The sequence below is a fragment of the Arvicanthis niloticus genome, chromosome 21, assembly GCF_011762505.2.
Source record: "Arvicanthis niloticus isolate mArvNil1 chromosome 21, mArvNil1.pat.X, whole genome shotgun sequence".
Lineage (NCBI taxonomy): Eukaryota > Metazoa > Chordata > Mammalia > Rodentia > Muridae > Arvicanthis > Arvicanthis niloticus.
This window is the reverse complement of record NC_047678.1, coordinates 8,189,206-8,208,897: the sequence shown is the minus strand read 5'-3', so window position 1 is coordinate 8,208,897 and position 19,692 is coordinate 8,189,206. Positions and strand designations below refer to the sequence as shown.

At 39.8% G+C, this 19,692-nt stretch overlaps 1 protein-coding gene across 10 annotated transcripts in view; it reads right to left on the bottom strand.

Annotated features, from left to right (window-relative positions):
- Positions 1-32: 32 nt before the first annotated feature.
- Positions 33-19,692, bottom strand: part of Dop1a (DOP1 leucine zipper like protein A) — a 93,263-nt gene continuing 73,603 nt past the window's right edge. For 8 of the 10 annotated variants that reach the window (XM_076918083.1, XM_076918087.1, XM_034483962.2 and 5 more), the window contains 13 exons: positions 18,906-19,010; positions 16,744-16,810; positions 16,218-16,362; positions 15,978-16,057; positions 12,223-12,332; positions 11,814-11,963; positions 11,655-11,716; positions 9,244-9,396; positions 5,042-5,178; positions 4,483-4,538; positions 3,198-3,362; positions 1,654-1,783; positions 33-657 (listed from right to left, as the gene is read on the bottom strand). In XM_076918083.1, coding sequence (XP_076774198.1) covers positions 352-657; positions 1,654-1,783; positions 3,198-3,362; positions 4,483-4,538; positions 5,042-5,178; positions 9,244-9,396; positions 11,655-11,716; positions 11,814-11,963; positions 12,223-12,332; positions 15,978-16,057; positions 16,218-16,362; positions 16,744-16,810; positions 18,906-19,010 — 1,666 coding nt within the window. In that variant the 3' untranslated portion in view covers positions 33-351. Of the gene's footprint in view, positions 658-1,653; positions 1,784-3,197; positions 3,363-4,482; positions 4,539-5,041; positions 5,179-9,243; positions 9,397-11,654; positions 11,717-11,813; positions 11,964-12,222; positions 12,333-15,977; positions 16,058-16,217; positions 16,363-16,743; positions 16,811-18,905; positions 19,011-19,692 lie in introns of those variants that run through there. The other 2 variants (XM_076918090.1, XM_076918091.1) reach the window with 1 other exon arrangement.

Sequence of the window (19,692 nt, the reverse complement as noted above, 5' to 3'; positions counted from 1 at the left end):
AACAACTTAATTAAATGAGGCTTGAGACCAAGCAGGAAAAAAGAAAATGTGGTGTGTATTTTTGCAGTTTTAAGACAACCCCAGACAGTGAAACAATGGACTATATATGCAAATATAGACCTTGTAGGCACCATCATCAGTATGAGCCAACTATATATTTAAACTTGATTCAGGCCACATTCAGACATAAGCTCTTATTTACAAATATTTAAATTAAATACAACCTGAATAATGATTTGTTACATATACACACATATATATATATATATAAAAGAGAAAGAAACTATACAACTCAGCAGTGTGTTTTAAGTACCACATTTCCATTTAGGCTCTGGGAGAACCAGGTGGTGGTCAAGTCTTTATGACTCCTTCCAGAAAGTCCTTTTCTATCATCTCTTCAATCTTTTGCCTGGCTTTGCTGGAAAATGCTTTGTGATTCTCCAGTTTCATGTCCTTGTTTGGGAAGGAGCTTGAGTAGAGGACGGGGCTCCCTGAGTGTCCTCCACACCGGCTTGTGACTTTGCTATTGAAGACTTGGCTGAGGACATTGAAGAAAGGCAGAAGCTGCTCCATGGTGCGCATGGTGCAGAGGGTGAGCAGCAAGTGCCCTGGTTCCCAGCCCAGGGTCCTCCCGGAGCAGTCTTCCTCCGGGTTTTTCTGCAAAAACACAGAGGGAGTTGTTTTGGTAATTCACATTTTCTCCTGATTTCCTCCATATAGATGGTTTTTAAAATGTTTTAGACATTTGCATTTTTGAGTCACTTCACTAACTTTCGAATTAGTAGTCACAGTTAGTAGATGGCTTTATTCTCAGCAGTGTTTTTAAAAGTACAGGGAGCAGGAGTAGGATGGATATGCAAAACTGAAATATGGCATAACAAGAGTTATAAAAACTATTAGAAAAGTTTCTATATTATTATCTAAACTATTCTAACTAAATGTAAATCTAATTTAAACTATTAAAGAAGTCTAGCTAATTCAATTTTGGTGAGGTATTTCGGTCAAGTTTATTAAAACTTTAATGTGTCGATCTTTTCATTTTCTGATTGTTCCTTTTTGAAGCTAATCTGACAGGGTTGTTCTGCAAACCCTGCTGAGCACTGCTCTCAAGCAGCTCACATCTGATGTTCATCATGGCCTCAACTTGACTCTGAATGCACTAAACTCTCAGGTTTGTCCAGGATTACGTACAAGCATTGGTTCCAGTATTTTTACTCATTTTGAAAGTGAGAAATTTAAAAATGTTATTAAATATTTCCTTTATCTTTTTTTTTTTGTTGTTTTTTGGTTTTTCGAGACAGGGTTTCTCTGTGTAGCCCTGGCTGTCCTGGAACTCACTCTGTAGACCAGGCTGGCCTTGAACTCAGAAATCTGCCTGCTTCTGCCTCCCGAGTGCTGGGATTAAAGGCGTGCGCCACCACTGCCCGGCTTCCTTTATTTTTTTAAGAATTAAGTATGATAAACAGATATTTCTTAAAAATAAGTCTTCAAAACCAAGAACTTATTTTCCTAATAGGCTTGATAATGTTAGTTTTACAAGAAACATTTAGTAAATGACTCACAAATGCAGCATTTAATGTTAGCACAGTTACAGAATACACAATAAAACATAAACAACAGTAACATGGTAAGAACCCTCCTAAACTTTGGTACCTTTGCCCTTTTCCGAAGAAGTTTTGCTAGTCGAACCACATATGGCTTAAATTCTCGCTGATGTACCCCCTGCCTTCTGACTTCCAGGCCCGAGTCATCGGAAGCTTCAGGAATAAAGGCCCATCGGTACCTGTCAGTGGGAGAATCCTTCTATCAGTAACAACACTGTCATCACAGATAAGCTACAGCATTTGGTACAGAACATGCAAACTCAAGTGCCAGCTGAGCCAAGCTTTAATCAGTAAAAGTAGAACTCACCATTTGAAGCTGAGTGGTAGTGGCACATGCCTTTAATCTCAGCCCTCAGGGGGAGGCGGGGCAGAGGCTGAGGGATCTCTGTGAGTTCAAGGCCAGCCTGATCTACAAATAGAGTTCTGGGACAGCCAGGGCTACACAGAGAAAACTTGGCTGAAAAAAACAACTATTCCAGAGGGGTATGATAACAGGACAACTTGTAATGTACTTGTCACCATTTTATTCACGAGCAAAATCAGAATTAAAAAATGTTTCCTCTTTCCCTAATAGACAAAATATATTGTGTTTCTGTAGTAACTGCCTCAAGCTTGCAGTCCCCCCACCTCAGTCTCTTCCTGACTGGCAGGCAGGAAACTCAAAAGGAAACTGCTACTGTAACAAAGTTGACTATTTCAACATGTAGAAGGATATTGGAAGGAAGACTTCCCTCTACAGGAAGTACTCTTGTACTGTATGATACCGTCCAAAGAGCTTCTGCATAGAAAAGCACATATTTAAACTGCTAACAAGGTCACACAAGGGCTGTGGGCACAACAGCTCAGGGGTAGAATGCTTGCCTGGCATGCTGAAGAGGCTGGACTCCATCCCCAGGACTAAGACAACCCCACCAAAATAAAAGTAGGCACAACTGCTGTTTGAACGATCTTGGAGATTTTTATTGTTTTTTTATTATGTTTTCTTCCACCCTACATCAAAGATAAACTTTCTAAAATGCAAGCCTGACAAGATCACTTGATCTGTTGGACACTTCAGTAGCTTCTCTTATCCTAGGTTACATCTACACTCTATTTACAGTTCTTCACATAGCAGCAGAGTCCCTTTGTAGCCTCTCCTTTCAACACCAAACTCCAGCAGTGATCTTTTAATACCTCAGACAGCTCAGCTCCAGTTCTGTCTGTCTTCATAGCGAGCCTCTAACTCTAAACTACCCGTTTACAACTCCTTTCTGGGCTTGCCCTGAACCTCAAAGTTGGCAGTAGTCTCATGCTCTCATCATAACATCCTTCCTGTGCTTGGCGCTGTCCCCTCCACTAAACTTCCAGCTTCCGAGTCTGCATCCCACTGCCCCCACACACCTAGGGGTGCTCTAGCTTTTTAGTGAATGGTTTGGGAACATGTCCACAGCAACCATTTAGTGCTAGCAACTGTGCTGCTCCACTCTTTCCAATACAAAAAGGTCTTAGTGCAAACTTACGAATACTTCAACCTACACAAAGAACTTTAGGTTGTATATCAGTGACCAAGTGCATTTCGAAAAATATCCATTTTATATCCTTGCTTTTACTTACATCTGAAACTGAGGAAGATTTTCAGAGGGCAGTGCCAGAGCCAAATCCAAAAACTTGCAAGCAGAGAGATAGAGGTTTAACCACCTCTGGCTGTTATATGATGTGGAGAAGCCATTACCTCCAGTATAGGTTGTCTCCAGACCAGCCGCAGACGGCCCTGACGTCCTGTAACCAAACAGTGCTGTCATCAGCATGATCTATGGCTTATAGGAGTCCTGGAAATGCTGTGGACCAACTTATCTCTTCCACAGCCAAACTGATGACCAGGAATCAGAGTGATCACGACTACATTGTACTCTGAAAACTTTACTCTTCGACACTATACATCCTGCTGTATGAGGCAGGGTTTCTCATTAGTTTGGAGCTTACCAAGTAGGTTAGGTTGGCTGGATAGTAAGTCCCCGTGACCAGCTTTATCCACTTCCTCACAGCATGATGGTAAATTCATGAACTACTCCCACGTTTTTCTGTTTTATTCTCTCTGTATGAGTGTTTGGCTGCATGTATGTATCTATATGTGTATACCATATACATGTCTAGTGTTTGCAGGGGTCAAAAGAGGTTACTGGATCCCCGGGAACTGGAGTGATAGATGGCTGTGAGCTGCCTTGTGAGTGCTGGGAACTGAACCCTGGTCTTCAGTGAGAGCACAAGAGTTCTTAACCACTCAGTCATCTCTCCAGCTTGCACACCTAGACATTTGTTCAGGGATAGAACTCAGGTCATCATACTCACAGTACGCATCACACACTGAGCTAGCTATTGTACACTCAACTGGGAATATTCTGGAGATCTGTGGATGCCCTGGTCACAGGTTACCTGCCATATTGATTTTATTATATATCCTGAGTTTTAGGGACTAGATCTAAACTACCAAAACTAACATGACTAATGTAGCTGAAATAATACTGAATTATATTACGTGCATTCTTTGTGTAGAGGCTGAGATCCATAAATGGTTATAATTTAGTCTATCATGTCTCCTGACTACATAAAATTATATTTAAACAGAAATAATGGAAGTATTCATTTTTTTTAAAGATTTTTAAAAATTTTATGTATATGGACTTTCTGCCCACATTTCTACCTGCACATCATGTGTCAGTGCCCTTGGAACTGTAAGCATCATGTGTGTGTGGGTCCTGAGAGAGTTGTCAGTGCTCTTCACCATTAAGCCATCTTTCTAGCCCCAAATAATGGAGGTGTGTGGACAGTGGTGTATCTATACTCTCCTGAGTAACTGCAGGTGACCTGAGGAGATCACAGAAACGAAGGCACACATTACCGTGAAATATCTTCATCCGCAGTGAGCTCCTGCTCCATCAGTAGGAACACCTGCACCTGGAGACCATGAAGCAAGCGGTCAGTCTCAAGGGTACCGGTATGTCAGTTTGTCACTGGATCTGTGGTGGAAGTGGGGCTGGGGAGGGTTTACTTTAGGAAGTCCTTGCAATCTCTGAAGTGAGCTCAATGGGGATGCATGCTGTACTTGAAGAAGAGTTGATGCCTTGCATAAGACAGACAATCCAGCTCGACTGGCTCTCACTAGGGGTATGACTGTAGGGGCCACTAGTCCTGCTGGCTAAGACAAAGCCAAAAATGTGCCGAAGAGACCAAGCATTAAACAGGATGAGATATGTAAGGGTTCACAGGCAGTTGGTTATCTGTACAATTTGAGGCCTAAGATAATTAAGGACATGGAATCTGACTTGCTTTTACTATTTTCAACTTCAAAAATTGCTACTGATAATATTGAGTTTAGTTTTCACCTAAAAAGCATTTGGAAATTAATCACACTGTTTTTCAGTTTATACTTATAACCTTATAAATTAAAATTAACTCACAAGTTCCGTGATCATGGTAGGCCAGAGTGAGGTAAGGTGTTGTGGAGACATTCTTAAAAGTAACACTCTGAAAAACAGGAACACTTGAGAGTGAAGAGTCGGCACCTGGGGCAAACGGAGACTCTCAACCAATCTCTCTGAAAGAAATGTAGCATATCTTCAATGCCTAAGTAATTCCAATTACTATAATACTTAATGTCTAGTCCAGACAGAAAAAAACCTCCAATCTTTAGCAGGCTGCTTCTTTCATTAGAAGTTAAGGAGTGACATGGAATATGTACAAAAATCAAGAATTTTATTAGATTTAGTGTATTCTATCATGTATCAACTAAAAGTTTTGAATGTCTGAATTCTCTATGGATAAAATAAAAAAGTGGTACTGGTTCATGAATTACATTTTGAATAAAGATTAAATGTAGACACGAAGGTGTCATGAATGAAATCTCAGCATTTGGGAGGTTGGTAAGGCAAGATCATGCGCTGGAAGTCAGCCTGTACTGTATGAGACCTGGTCTCAAGACAAATCCAAACCCAAAGCAAGCAAGCAAGCAAGCAAGCAAGCAAGCAAGCAAGCAAGCAAGCAAGCAAGCAACCAACCAACCAACCAACCAACCAACCAAAGGACTCAGAGAAAACTCTAACTGTTCTATATCTGAAATTAGGTATACAGAGTTAAAGAACAGAATCACTTTCAGGTGAGTCCTTGGGTTCTCGAGCTTACAGGCTGCACAGCACTCCCTGAATTGGGCAGTAAATAGTTTGGTTATGGGTGAAGGTATTTGATGGCTCAGAGTGATGTATCCTTTGGACATAGTCTCCGAACTCATGATGAAAGTTTTCAAAACTCTCATGTAACCAATTACAGTGGTTCACTTCCAGTCTGGAAAGTTAAATGCCTGTTTTTTATTTTTTTTTTTTTGTTTGTTTGTTTTTTGTTTTTTTTTTTAAAATTAAAACAGACCATATTACTCATGGTTATATTAGGGTTTGTATTTCCTTTGCAAAATGTTTCTGTCAAAACTCTCGTCCATGGACTACAGAATGCTTTCGCTACCTTATCTATCTATGTATGTTCTTTTACACAGCATTGAGTCTGACCACTGAGCTCAAGTCAAAGCTCAAAGCAGTGAGGCAGTGGGCTCATGCTCACAGACGGTAGAATGACCATTTGAAGATATAGTTACAGTGCCCAGTTAGGAGACAGTAGGCTGGAGGGTAGAGCAGGTTTCTCCTATATGTGCTCTGAATTGCATTAAATACATGGCACTGTATTTTTTCTTAACATGGCTATTTTTTCCATAGCCAGCATTCATGACTCTAGGGGTCAAGGATAGGACAGAAGTGGGAATACTACTGCTCAGAGTAGTATTGTCACTCACTAGCAAAAATTTTGCTTCCTCCTTCCACCCTTGATCTTGTGCTCTGTTGGCACAGAAATATTACTAAGGGGGAAGTGCTTCTAAATGGAGATACAACCACTGCACTGAACTAGATGTTAAGACTTCTCCATGGTTACTTTCTCATGCATTTGTAGCAAGAATGACTGATCCAGACTATTAAGGAGAAATTGGACTGCTCCAAATGAAGGTAAGGAAGAACATTTTTGAAGTGCAGAAGATCCAATAGGGTATCTCAGTATCTTATCAGGCCCTGTTATTAAAGTTAGTGGGAAACTACAACCCAATCTAGGTAGAATGATTAATATGCCAGGCTGAAGCTTTGGATAGAGACTCAAGATCTGATTCTTACAGGGGGTTGAAGTAGTAGAGAATAAATAGAAGGGAGTTATAAATAGTAGTTATGATCACATGACTAGTTTTAGAAAGGAAGGTCCTAATTGTTATGGGTGTTTTTCCCTATTTTGTTAAGAATATTATGTGTGTAGATGTGTGTATGTGTGTATATATGTATATGTGTATGTAAATATATGTGTGTGTATATCTAGATAAATTTAGATGTGTATATGTTTAGATATATAAATACACACACACACACACACACACAAAGCAAGATTTTTTTCCTAGTTTTACATTTCTTACATTGTACTAAAATCTTGATTAAATTGGTACTTAAGAGCTATTAAAACTTTGTATTATCATTTTAAGTTCTGGGATATCCAAAGATCAAGTATTCCTCAAGGGATTTTTCCCATCTATCCTACGGAAACAATCTCTTTGTTTTCAGTTGTTTGTTTCAGAGAGTTATTTAAGGAAGGAGCAATCATGATTTTATTTGGAAATTTAAGCACGTCAGATGTGGTTGGGTGTAGACAAGAGATGAGTTGATGATGGTTGGTTTTCACTGTCAACTTGAATGGAGTAAAGATGCTTAGCGCTGTGTGCATGTGAGTGTGTGACGTAAGTTGTACCACCATGTGCTGCTTGCATTTGTTGAAAGTGGATTCTGAGGGCAAGGAAGACAGACTTTAGCATGTCTATTTCAAGTTTCCTTCAAAATGCCCTGTTCTGGGACAGGCTGAGTACCCAACTCTATGACACAGACAAAAGAGACTAGCAGACAGCAAAGGGTGTTAAACAACACCATGTCCTTGGACACAGCTAGAAAGTAGACTATTGCAACAGGAGTTACTGTTGTTTATACCAATGTATAAAATGTCTGTGTTGGAATGAGAACCTGGAAGGTCATCCCTGAAGAATCAGTTCTCTGTCTAACCACTTTTCAGTGGGAACTGTAGCATGGCTTCCCTAGTCGGTCCTGATGGATGTTGCAATTGCATGAACTGTTGTTACCGTTGTTACTTCACCTGGTTGGGTTTTCCAGTCCTCTCTGCTGGATGTTGCAAGGGTTCAATCATAGGATGTTTTGCTGTCTTATCTGCTGCTTGCAATTTGTTCTACCTGTCCTTACTACATACTTAATAAACCCACTCATTTGAAAACCAAAGTACAGCTACTGCAGACCATTCTCTAGAAATAAAAGAATGGACTTCCAGAAAAGAGTGACATGTGGGCTCATGACTATTCGGGAAAGATCTGTCCTTAATGTGTTTTTGTTTTTTCGTTTTTTTAAAATGAGAAAGCAATGTGTGTTATGCCTGCCTTCTTTTCTTTTTCTTTCAGCAAGTACTGCTGTTGCAATTTTTTTTTTAACATTAGATTCCAGTTTCTTTGGCCTTTCTTTTTTCTTTTTGTTCTTTTTACTTAGAAGCTACCTGGGATTTATTTTCATATGGTATAGAAAAGAATCTCTTTTATTTCCTGAAGTAAATTAGTACTCCTTATTTTGCTTTTGAATATTTTAAGTAAATTGACAAAGAAAACCACCTGTCTAGAGATGCTAAACTTTCTCATTTTCAAAGAGCCATAGAATATAATTTATAGTATAATAGAGTTTATTCTGTTTGCAAGCTCAGAAGAAATCATAAAAGACTGACTATGATCTTGGCTTGGAATAATAGTGTAAGGATTATGATAGGTCTAAAAGTAAACACCCTGGCTGTACACACTCAGGAACGTATGCACATACATGTGCACACTTTAATCCATGCACAATTACCTGGTTATCCAAGTCACATCTGTACTTAGAGAGACATGTGGACTTAATACCAAGGTATGCTCCAGGGAGCTTTGATGCCTACAATTATACTGTATCCATGGAGGCATCCATCTTTTTAGAAAGGGCAGTTATTGTATTTTCTGCTTCTCCAGTGCGCAGATGACCACTGTTGGAGTACTCAGCCCCTGCTCTGTAAGCCAATTTAATATATTCCTTCTCTAGAGACCCCTATCTACAGCACAGTTCCAAATGAGACATACAAATGTTTGTGACTGGCAATAATTCCTGGCTCTCCTTTATTTTGTTCTCTTGTTTTTATTTCCTGATCTTTTGTCCACAACTAAAACAGTAATACACTTGCCTAGAGTGTCACTAGAGTGCCTAGAGTCACTAACTGAATTTGCTGTGAATTTCTGATATTTGACCCAAACAATAAACCATAGATAATGTTTAGAGTAAGTCTTTGAAATTCAGTGTTGATTTCCTTTATATAATGAAGCTGAAAATTTTCAGTTATGTAATACTGTCCATCAAACCACACTTGGTTTATCTCCACACAAATTAAAATTTAGTAAAGGTATTTTCTAAGAAATAACAGAAAAATAAAACACCAAAACCCAAAATATATGTACCCCAAATCCCTATAATTCAGAATAGAGAGAAGATAAAAGGTTTTAATGACTTACCTTGTATGTCCGGAAGGTACTTTTGGTACTGGTCAATTTCACTGCTAAATATGGCAAAGGCCAATCTTTTGAGAAGCATGGCTCTCTGTTCTAGCTCCACATCCCGATTTGCAAAAAGATTGAGAGAACTGCTCTGGGCCACAGCTACTCGAGCTGTAAAAGGAATGGAAGCAGAAGACAGCTCGTCATCTGGAAATGATCACTCCTCATTTAGAATGAATAAATACCCAGGACATACACACTGAGGAATGGAGCAAAGCACCTACACCTTTCTCTGGTGCAGAAAAGCTGATTGAATGGCAGGATTTTGATGCAGACAGACAAGAAAACTTAGAACTGTGGATTTTAGAAGGGAAAATAGCCAATAATGCCATTAATAAAGCTATATGCTTAAATCTTTTGTATTACTTTAAAAAATAATTTCTGGAGAGATCAAGTTGGTCTGATTTCCTAGCCTTTGTATTTAGCTCCTTGCTCACGATTACTCCACTATAGCTGTATTGTCTTGTTGGTTATGACATGAACTCACTGAATTTGCTCTCACTCCAAGACCTCTGCAATTTTGTTCCCTATGCTGGGAATTCCATTTCTAGGAAGGGTTGGCTCCCTCAGTTTCATATCCAATATGAGCTCTTTGCTATTGAAATTCATTTAAACAGTGCCCCATTTTATTTATTTTACAACCTCATTTACTAATTTAAAAATTTTGTAAATGTTAGCACAGTGCTTGGTCCACTGTTATCTTTCAATAAATATTTGATGAATGGAGAAGAGACTGAGGGAAAGGCAGTCCAATGACTGGACCAACTTGGCATCCAGCTCATGGGGGACACCAAGGCGTGACACTATTACTGATGCTATAATGTGTTTACAGACAGCTTTGTATGCTGTCCTCTGAGAGGATCTACCAGCAGCTGACTGAGATAGATGCAGATATCTACACCCAACCACTGGTCTCAAGTCTGGGAGCCCTATGGTTCAATTAGGAGGAGTCAAGAAGCTGAAGGGAAGAGCAACCCCATAGGAAGACCAGCAGTCTCAACTAACCTGGACCCCAGGGAGCTCCCAGAGACTAAGCAGCATACATGGGCTGCTCCAAGCTCCCTCCTCCCCGCCCCCTGCACAAATATAGCAGATTGCCTGCTCTGGCCTCAGGTAGAGAAGATGCGCCTAATCCTTGAAAGACTTGAGGCCCCAGGGAAGAAGGCGCCTGGGGTGTGTGTGTCTGTCGGGGTGGGGTGGGGGGGGTGGGGGGGGGTGGTGGGGGGGGGGGCAGGGAGGGGGAAGCAGCCTCTGGGAGGCAAGAGGGAGGAGGAATGAAATGAGGAACTGTGGGAGGAGGGCCTGGGAGGGGGAGCAATGGCTAGAATCTAAATAAATAATTTTTAAAAAAAGGAATTTTCTAGACTATTTGCAACCTGAAAATGGTACACCTTTTATTGTAAAAGCCATGCAACAGTGACAGAGTATCTAATGAACATGCACATTCTGTACCATCCACTTGCCTCTGGTATTCTGATGTATAACAAATGCCTCATAATTTGACTTTAAGAGCTGGGAATGGAGCTCTGAGGTTAAGTGCTTGCCTAGCATGCATGCAGCCCTTGATTTGATTTCCAGCACTATCACAAACAAACAGCTTGCAAGAAAACTGGAACAGGTAACATGATACCCTTTCTCCAGAAAGAAAACTACTGGGGATATACCATAAGACTCACAGAATCCCAGTGAGTGAACACTTTTTCTCTCCTTTTCCCTGTCCCCACTTCTCTTTCCTGAAGATCCATAGCCACAGCAATTTAGGGTACACTCTTGCAGAGTTTAGATCCAATTGCCTATTTTCAGTCTTTTTATCATCAATAATTATCGAGTGCCTATTATATGCTGATCCCTAGGCTGTGCAGAGAAAATAAAAGACAGTTTTCCTTGGCATTAAGCTGTCCCCTGTAAGGTTTGTATTAGTGGTACACATTCAGTGTATGAAATGAAATGAGAGATCTCATCAGGGACTTGCATGCATTATATCACATTTTGACTCTTACTCACACCTGCATTACTCTCTCATCCCCAGTCTCCAGTTCTCTTTATTTCCTACACAGCCCTCATTCCCTCATTGGGTTTTGTTTGAATCTGAGCTGGTCTGGAACTTCTGATCCTTTTGCCTTTGTCTCTTAGGGAGTGGTGTTATAGCTGTCCTTTCCCACACTGTCTCATAACTTTCTTTCAAATCTTTATTTTCATATAAGGGGAGACAAGGGATGCTTGTCTTTCTCAGTCTATTATATTTCCATAGAAATCTATGTTTTAGTTGATAAAGAGAAAGAGCTAACTCAATACTTTTCAAAAGAGAAGAGTGCATGGTAAGAATGAATGTACAAGACAGAAACTACTTGGGCTGTCACAGTACTCACTCATCAAATCTCTGAATGTTGTCTTATCATGTGTCATCAGGTTGTCCATGATGGCTCTCCAGCTGAAAGACAGGATTATCATATGCCATTAACATTCTACTCTCATTAAGGCCGTCTACCTTTGCTAGACAGCGACTGATGGAAGTGAGGACTACTTACTGACTGACACAGGATGCGTCCATCTGAAAGAAACTGGGATCCATGAAAAGGTCGAAGGCTTCTTTTCTCCAGGCTCTCCGTGTATACTGGTACCCACTAAGACTGCTGAGCAGCTGGACACAGGCTCGGTAACTAGGGGCATTATGTGCACTGTGCAGAAAAAATACATTAAACCACATAACATTTCACTTCAGTCATGATCTTGAGCTTATATGTCTCCATATTTACCTCAGATACTGACATGGAAACAAGAAACAGAAGTCACCATAAGAAAAATGAGACACAAATTTTTAACCATTATATATGAGTCAAGAATAAGCTTTTGTAGTTGAGGCCCACAATAGCAATGAAGGTACAAACTTCCTAGCACGGTGTGACTTAGGTGACATCTACTGGAATCCTACAGTACCTGTGATTTCGGAGGTAGGGCACAACATAATGCATGATGTTTACAAGTAAAGGAATGACACGTTCTTTTTCATCACTGTAGAAAACCATATCCAGAAGATGAGCCAACACCTACAAAACAGAGAACACGTTCATCTACTGAACAGAGAGAACACGTTCATCTACTGAACGGAGAGAACACGTTCATCTACATGCTGAAACGGGGCCAAGGTGGGTATTGATTCTCAACTTAGAAGGAAACCAAAAATACTTACGGTAAGGAAAATCTACACTGACATAGAGAAGCATAGAAGCATTCAAGACTCTTCTATGTAAGTTAAAGCTGAACATACAGGTCAACCTTGAGCATTCTCTTTCCCAGACGGAGTTAAAAAGAAGCTTAAGAAAACCTAGAAGTTATGACTCGTCACGTCCCAGTTCGGTCAATCACTAGCCATACACTGTCAGTCATGCTTCCTAACCTGTAAAGACCCAGCATCCATATCTGGAAGTGGTAAAACGTGACGTTATGGCCATATAAAGCTAAAACCAAACCAAACCAAACTACAAGAATGGACATAAAAACGTTGCTAATTGACTATACCTGCTTTATACTTAACCACCCTTGTTCTTCCACGACATAATCAGATAACGAAACTTTTTTTTTTCTTAAAATATAAACTTAAAAATGAGGGGGGCAGGCCTGGTCTGGGCCTGAGCACTGAGCAGATCTCAGGTGAACAGATCCCTGGTGGCAGCTCTGCCCCCAATCTCACAGAACCCAGACGAAGCGGGCCTCCCAGGAGCTCTGACCTGGGCAGTATCTTAGGTAAAAATGAGTCACCTGTGGTGTTTGCTGTTGAAGTTCTAATCCTGATGCTGGCCTCTGGACTTACACTACTCAGACCTTTGATGGGCCATTCATTGACAAGGACATCAAACAGCTAGAGGCTGACATCACTAATCTGAAGAAATCCCTCGTTTTGCCATCTGAAGTGATCTCCAAAAATTACAAAGGACTTTATTGGACTTGATTTACTCTTTTACAATAGAAAAGACTGTGTACAGCTCTAGACTGTGCACAGCCCTTAAAGAAGAATGTTGCCTCTACATAGACAAGACAGGGATGATTAAAGAGTACATGAAAAAAAAGTCAGAGGCCTTGAGAAAAGAGAGAGAGAGAGAGAGAGAGAGAGAGAGAGAGAGAGAGAGAGGAGAGAGAGAGAGAGAGAGAGAGAGGAGAGAGCTGGTACAAGAATTGGTTTTCAGCCCCTTCATGATTGTCAATCCTACTTCCTTCCATTTTGGGATTGATAATTGGGTTACTTTTGCTTATTTCTTTTGGTCCCTGGGCCTTAAATAGGCTAACTTTGTGAAACAACAGATGGATAATTTTGACAGCAAAACCTATTCAGATACATTATCATAAGTTAGTTATGAAAGATACTCAAGATGAGGCTGTTACTCTATCCAGGGTGTTCCCAAAACCCATCTCCACCCAACCTAAAAGAGGGAACTCCCGCCCCTAGACCAAACAGAGAGGGGCTATCCAGAACCTCCTCTGACTGGCGATTTAAATTATTGCTTAGGCTGCGAGGCTAAGCACTGCAAGGGAATATAAATAAAAATTGTTTTTAAAATGAAGATAAACAAATGGCGAATATATACATGAAAAAATGCCCAATATATCTAGCATTAGAAAAATGCAAATAGGGCTGGGCATGGTGGTACAGGCCATCAATCCCAGCACTTGGGAGGTAGCGCAGACCAGGCAGATCTCTGAGTTTGAGGCCAGCCTGATCTACAGCAGAAGTTCCTGGATAGCCAGGGCTACACAGAGAAGCTTCATCTGAGAGAGAGAGAGAGCGAGAGAGAGCGAGAGAGAGCAAGAGAGAGAGAGAGAGAGAGAGAGAGAGAGAGAGAGAGAACACCAACAGCCTGTTCTTTGAGAGAATCAAGATAGATAAGCTGTAGCAAACCTAACTAAAGGGCCCAGAGACTGTATCCAAATTAACAAAGTCAGAAATGAAAAGAGAGATATAACAACAGAAACTGAGGAAATTAAAATAATCATCAGAACCTACTACAAAAGCCGATACTTAACAAAACTGGGAAATCTAGATGAAATGGATGATTTTCTAGACAGATAACACATACCAAAGTTAAACCAAGAGCAGGTAAACTATCAACAGGCCCATAACCCCCAAGGAAATAGAAAAAATCACTACAAACCTCCCAACCAAAAAAAAGCCCAGGGCCAGATGGCTTTACTGCAGAATTCTATCAGACCTTCAAAGAAGAGCTAATACCAATATTCCTCAAAATATTCCATAAAATAGAAATAGAGGGAACACTACCTAATTCATTCTGTGAAGCCACAATTACTCTGATAACTAAACCACACAAGGACCCAACCCCCAATCCCACCCCCCCAAAAAAGAGAACTTTGGACCAATTTCCCTTATGAATATCAATGCAAAAGTACTCAATAAAATTCTTGCAAACCGAATCCAAGAACATGTCAAAACCATCATTCACCACGATCAAGTAGGCTTCATCCCAGGGATGCAAGGTTGGTTCAAAATATAAAATCCATTAATATAATCTACCATATAAACAAATTCAAAGAAAAAAAAACCACATGATCATCTCTTTAGATGCTGAAAAAGCATTTAAGAAAATACAACACCCCTTCATGTTAAAAGTATTGGAGAGATAATGACTTCAATCCCACCCCTAAACATAATAAAAGCAATTATAGCAAACCAACAGCCAATGCCAGATTAAATGGAGAGAAAGTTGATGCAATCCCACTGAAATCGGGGACAACACAAGGATGCCCATGCTCCCCATATCCATTCAATATAGCACTGGAAGTTCTAGCAAGAGCAATAAGACAACAAAGGAGATCAAGGGGATACAAACTGGCAAAGAAGAAGTCAAGGTTATCTCTATTTGCAGATAATATGATAGTACATATAAGCGACCCCAAACATTCTACCAGAGAACTTCTACAGCTGAGAACAATATATTAAGATCACTATCATTTAACAAACAGTAAGACAAATATAGTCAAGGTCAAAACCCTGCATCTGGAGCTGGAGAGACGACTCAGTGGCTCAAGTGCCTGGTGGACAAGCTGGAGGACCTGAGTGTGGACTGTCAGCACCCTCACACAAACTGGGAATGGTGGTGTGTATGTATATCCCCAATACTGGCAAGGAAGAGACAGATGAAACCCCAAGGTTTGTGGCCAGCCACTCTCCAGTTTCAGTGAGGAGACTGAAAAATAAACGGTGGAAAATAAAAGAGGACACTGGGGTGGAGAGATGGCTCAGTGGTTTAAAAGCACTGACTGCTCTTCCAGGAGGGCCTGAGTTCAATTCCCAGCAACCACACGGTGGCTCTGTCAACAATCTGTCATGGGATCTGATGCCCTCTTCTGGTGTGTCTGAAGACAGCCTCAGTGTACTCATATACATAAAATAAATAAATCTAAAAAAAAAAAAAAAAAAAAAAAAAAAAAAAAAAAAGACATCTGAGGTCAACTTCTGGCTTTCACATGCACAGGTGTACATGGATGTCTACACACATGTGTACATGCACACAAACATATAGACATTCATTGCTCCCACACTGTCCTACACTTGGTAATTCTATGTACCAGTGATGTCTAGAAAAAATGGTTTTTGAAACTAAAACTCCTCTATGAGAATTTCTGATTGATATGTACTATTTGTTTATTTGAGTATGCAGGTGAAAAGACTTGCTGTTTACCTCAGAGAGCAATGTCAGTGCATGGACACTATATACAGAAGGAGTTATGTTTGAGGTTTCCATTGCAGGTGCTAGCATATCTAAATAAGAGAAAAGACAGTAGATAATGATTAGTATTTTCTCACTGAAACAAAACTACTACTACTACTACTACTGCTAAAAAGGATGAGCTTATGTCCCAGGGCTAACTAACACTACTTAGTAAATATATGCTGAGAGAATAAGACTGCAGAGCAATACCTTCAACATCAGACTCTAAATTGGTTCCATCCACCATTATTTTGGGAGAAGGCTTAACTTCCAGATTTCGTCGGAGCCATGTTGTCTGTTCCAGAGAGGAACCAGCAATTGCACCAATAGCATCCACTATTTTGTGAGTCACATCCTAGAGAAACAAGGAAGAGCCTGGTTTGTGTACACACACAGAAAATAAGCCAAAAAATTTTGAGGTGTTTTATTTTCTGACAATAGATATTTTATAATACACATTCCTCCCCACTCTTTCACCAGAAATGGTCTCATGTAGCTTCAAGTGGCCTCAAACTCATTGTATATTGTAGATAATGGCCTCGGACTCCTGAGTCTGCTACCTCCCAAGAGCGGAGATAGTAGACATGTGCCACTACCTGATACTACTTTTTACATAATAGTCAATCTTATATTTTACTGAATGTTCATAGTTAGAAAGAATATCATAGATTATTTTATATGACTCCCAATTTTAACTTTTAAGTTTTGTAACAACCTTGAATTCAGAATGCCTTACCTGAAGGTCTCTTTGGTCTTTTTTATTTTCCAAACTAGGATTTTTCATAATAAACTCATTCAGAACCCTGTAAGAGCCATTAAAAAAGTTATCAGTCCAAAGAAAATGAAAACAATGTCGCATAATTTCTTAGTGTCTTCTGATAATTAACATGCATAAAAAGACACAATGATGCTAAGGAACAGTATTATTTGTAAGACCTCTCAGCTGAAAGAGATCCAGATGTCTTGCAATAACAGTAGGAGAATCTGTGGCTAAGATGCTAAATAGTAATGATAATGAATCATACTTGCTGTTTTCTGTTCTTCAGCCCCCATGCTGGTGTCTCGTGAATCTGGTGCTATAAATGACTTTCCTCATGTCTAGAATGTTGAGCAAATCACTATCTACTTCAATGACATTTATAAGTGGCCAGGTACTGTTCTAAGAATTTAATAATTATTAACTCTTTTAATCCTTTTAACATGCTTAAGAGATAGGAACTATTACTGTTTCCATTTTACAGAGGAAAGGTTAAATAACAGAGTCGAAGGTCATATATCTAAATAAAGAAGCTGAGATTTGAGTACAAGGAGGAGCCTGTTAACTACCTAACATCCTCAGCATTTCTTAGCATTCAATGTCATCTTCTAAAATAAATTCTGTCTACCTCTTTTTCACTTCCTTTTCTGGCAATCAAATATATTTGAAAAAAATTCCCCACTCCTCTTACCCTTCCTATTCTGTTACTTCTTGCTACTAAATCTTGGTGCTCTTTTAATCTCAAACCCTACCTATTACCATTCCTCATCACCCCAACTTCTTCCAGGAGGTGCTGTCTCATCCTCTGAACCTTTCTATCTGTGTGTGATCTGTGATGAGCATGTGGAGGTCAGAGGATACGCTCAGCTACAGGTCTTTGTCCTTCAACATGTTTGGAGAGACTGTTCACTGTGTATGGCATGCTAGCTGGCCCGTGGGCTTCCAGGGCTTCTTGTCTCTGCCTCTCAGCTTCCTGCAGCAGCACAGGGATTGCGGAGAAACTCTACTGTACTGGGCATTTTGTAGGTTGTATGGATATGAGCTCAGGTCCTTACACGTTCCTTGCAAATACTTTACCCACTGAGCCACCTCTTTGGGCCTTCACTTTTCTTTGCAGATGCTGCACAGACTCACGTGGCTTTTCAAATTTTCTGATGACTTAAATTTTCTAGCTCCTTTCCCTTCTTTTTCTTGTTTTTTAAATGCCAACATCCGTTGTTCACACCTTAAAAACCTTCTACTGAAATACGATTCCTAGCCCCAATCCTAAGTACCCTCATCTCCTCCCATGATGCCTTGCAGTCATGCCAATCTCTCACTCACTACTTTCATTCATATTACAATACAAGTCAAGTTTCTTCCCAAGCAGCTCCCATGTATCTTTCTTATTATTTCCCTGCCTGTGACACACCACTGCCAAACCAGATGATGTAGCTTGTCTCAGTGTACCCTTTCCTGTCTGTCTTCATAAAGGCCTTTTATTTTTACTCTTAACACTGTGATTCATTTACCAGGTTTTTATTAGGGTTCTATCATGTATTCTCAAACATGACACTATTCAAACTCCTGCTTGTTGTTAGTGAGGTAAGAGTGACTGGCATTAACCAAATAATCAGATATTATTAGCATAGATCTAGAAACTCCAACCTACAAAAAGAAATAGACTCTTTTAGAAGATGACGTGCAGGGTTCTGTGCCCCTCTTCTGTGAAGTCCTTTTAGGATGGTGTACACTTGCCCATTTTTTTCCCCACAGTTGACATTTTTTCCCCCATGATGACTGTTTTAACAGTTCTGTGGTAGCATTCTACATATTATGTATGTCTAAACATAAATATATTCTTTCCTATTTCCTTCCATTTATAGACCTTCTATGTCTTCTTCTGCACCTCAAGATGCCTGTGAATAGACAGATCACATGGCCATACAAAACATGTTCTTCAGCAAACAGGATAGTGAGGATTATGCTTTTATCAAAAGTATATATATGCATGTGTATGTATGTGCACATATGTATAGGTATATATTTTTATGTGTACTGTTGGAGACTGAACTTGAGTTCTTTTGCAGAATAAGTATTTGCTCTTCTACTGAGATATGTTTTTAACCCTTCAAAATAACATGCTAAAAGATATTACTTACCCAAGTATAAGAAACTGCCCTGGGGCTGGGAGACTCAGCTGTATAGAATCTTTTAGAAGGACCAATAGCGATGTCCAACTGTCCACTAAATTGGGCACTGGAATTCTGAAAGATATGCCAGTGTGTAAACATAGAAACCAAAGTAAACTTTAATTTTCTCATGTCTTCTTACAGTTCTTAACACATGTTCTAACCTGTTTGAAGTTTTAAACTTTTAGACTATGAAAAAACAAAATTTCTAAAAATCTTGTTTCCACAAAGAAAAGGAAGCACATTTAAAATACTCAGTGTGATTTCTTAAGATTTCCTATGGTGATCTCTAATCCCATACACTCTCAAAAACAAAATATAACTGCATCAATTCTTTTAAATTATAGTCCAGTTGTGCTGCACACCAACCTTCTATCTGTAGAGAAATGAGCATGCCACCTGTTTCAATCCAACCTTTACCTGACCTGAACCTAAACAGAGACTTTATGCAGATCTTTTCCAAGTCCCTCATTGTGAATATGCCAAAACTCCAAATTATCTATGTTAGTCACAAATTAACACAGTTGCTCCACTGGAGAAGATTAAGACTCAGACTCTTAAGGGAGACTTGTGTTAGAACACTGCCTCTGTTCAATGTCAGCTAACAGCAAAAGTGAACACCAAGCATAAAGATGTTTTCAAGTTACTAATTTCTTTCTTGACACAAAGTCTCTAGCTATCCTAAAACTCACTATGCAGACCAGGCTGGCCTAAACCTGCCTGTTTCCACGTGCCAATACTAAAAGGATGCAATACC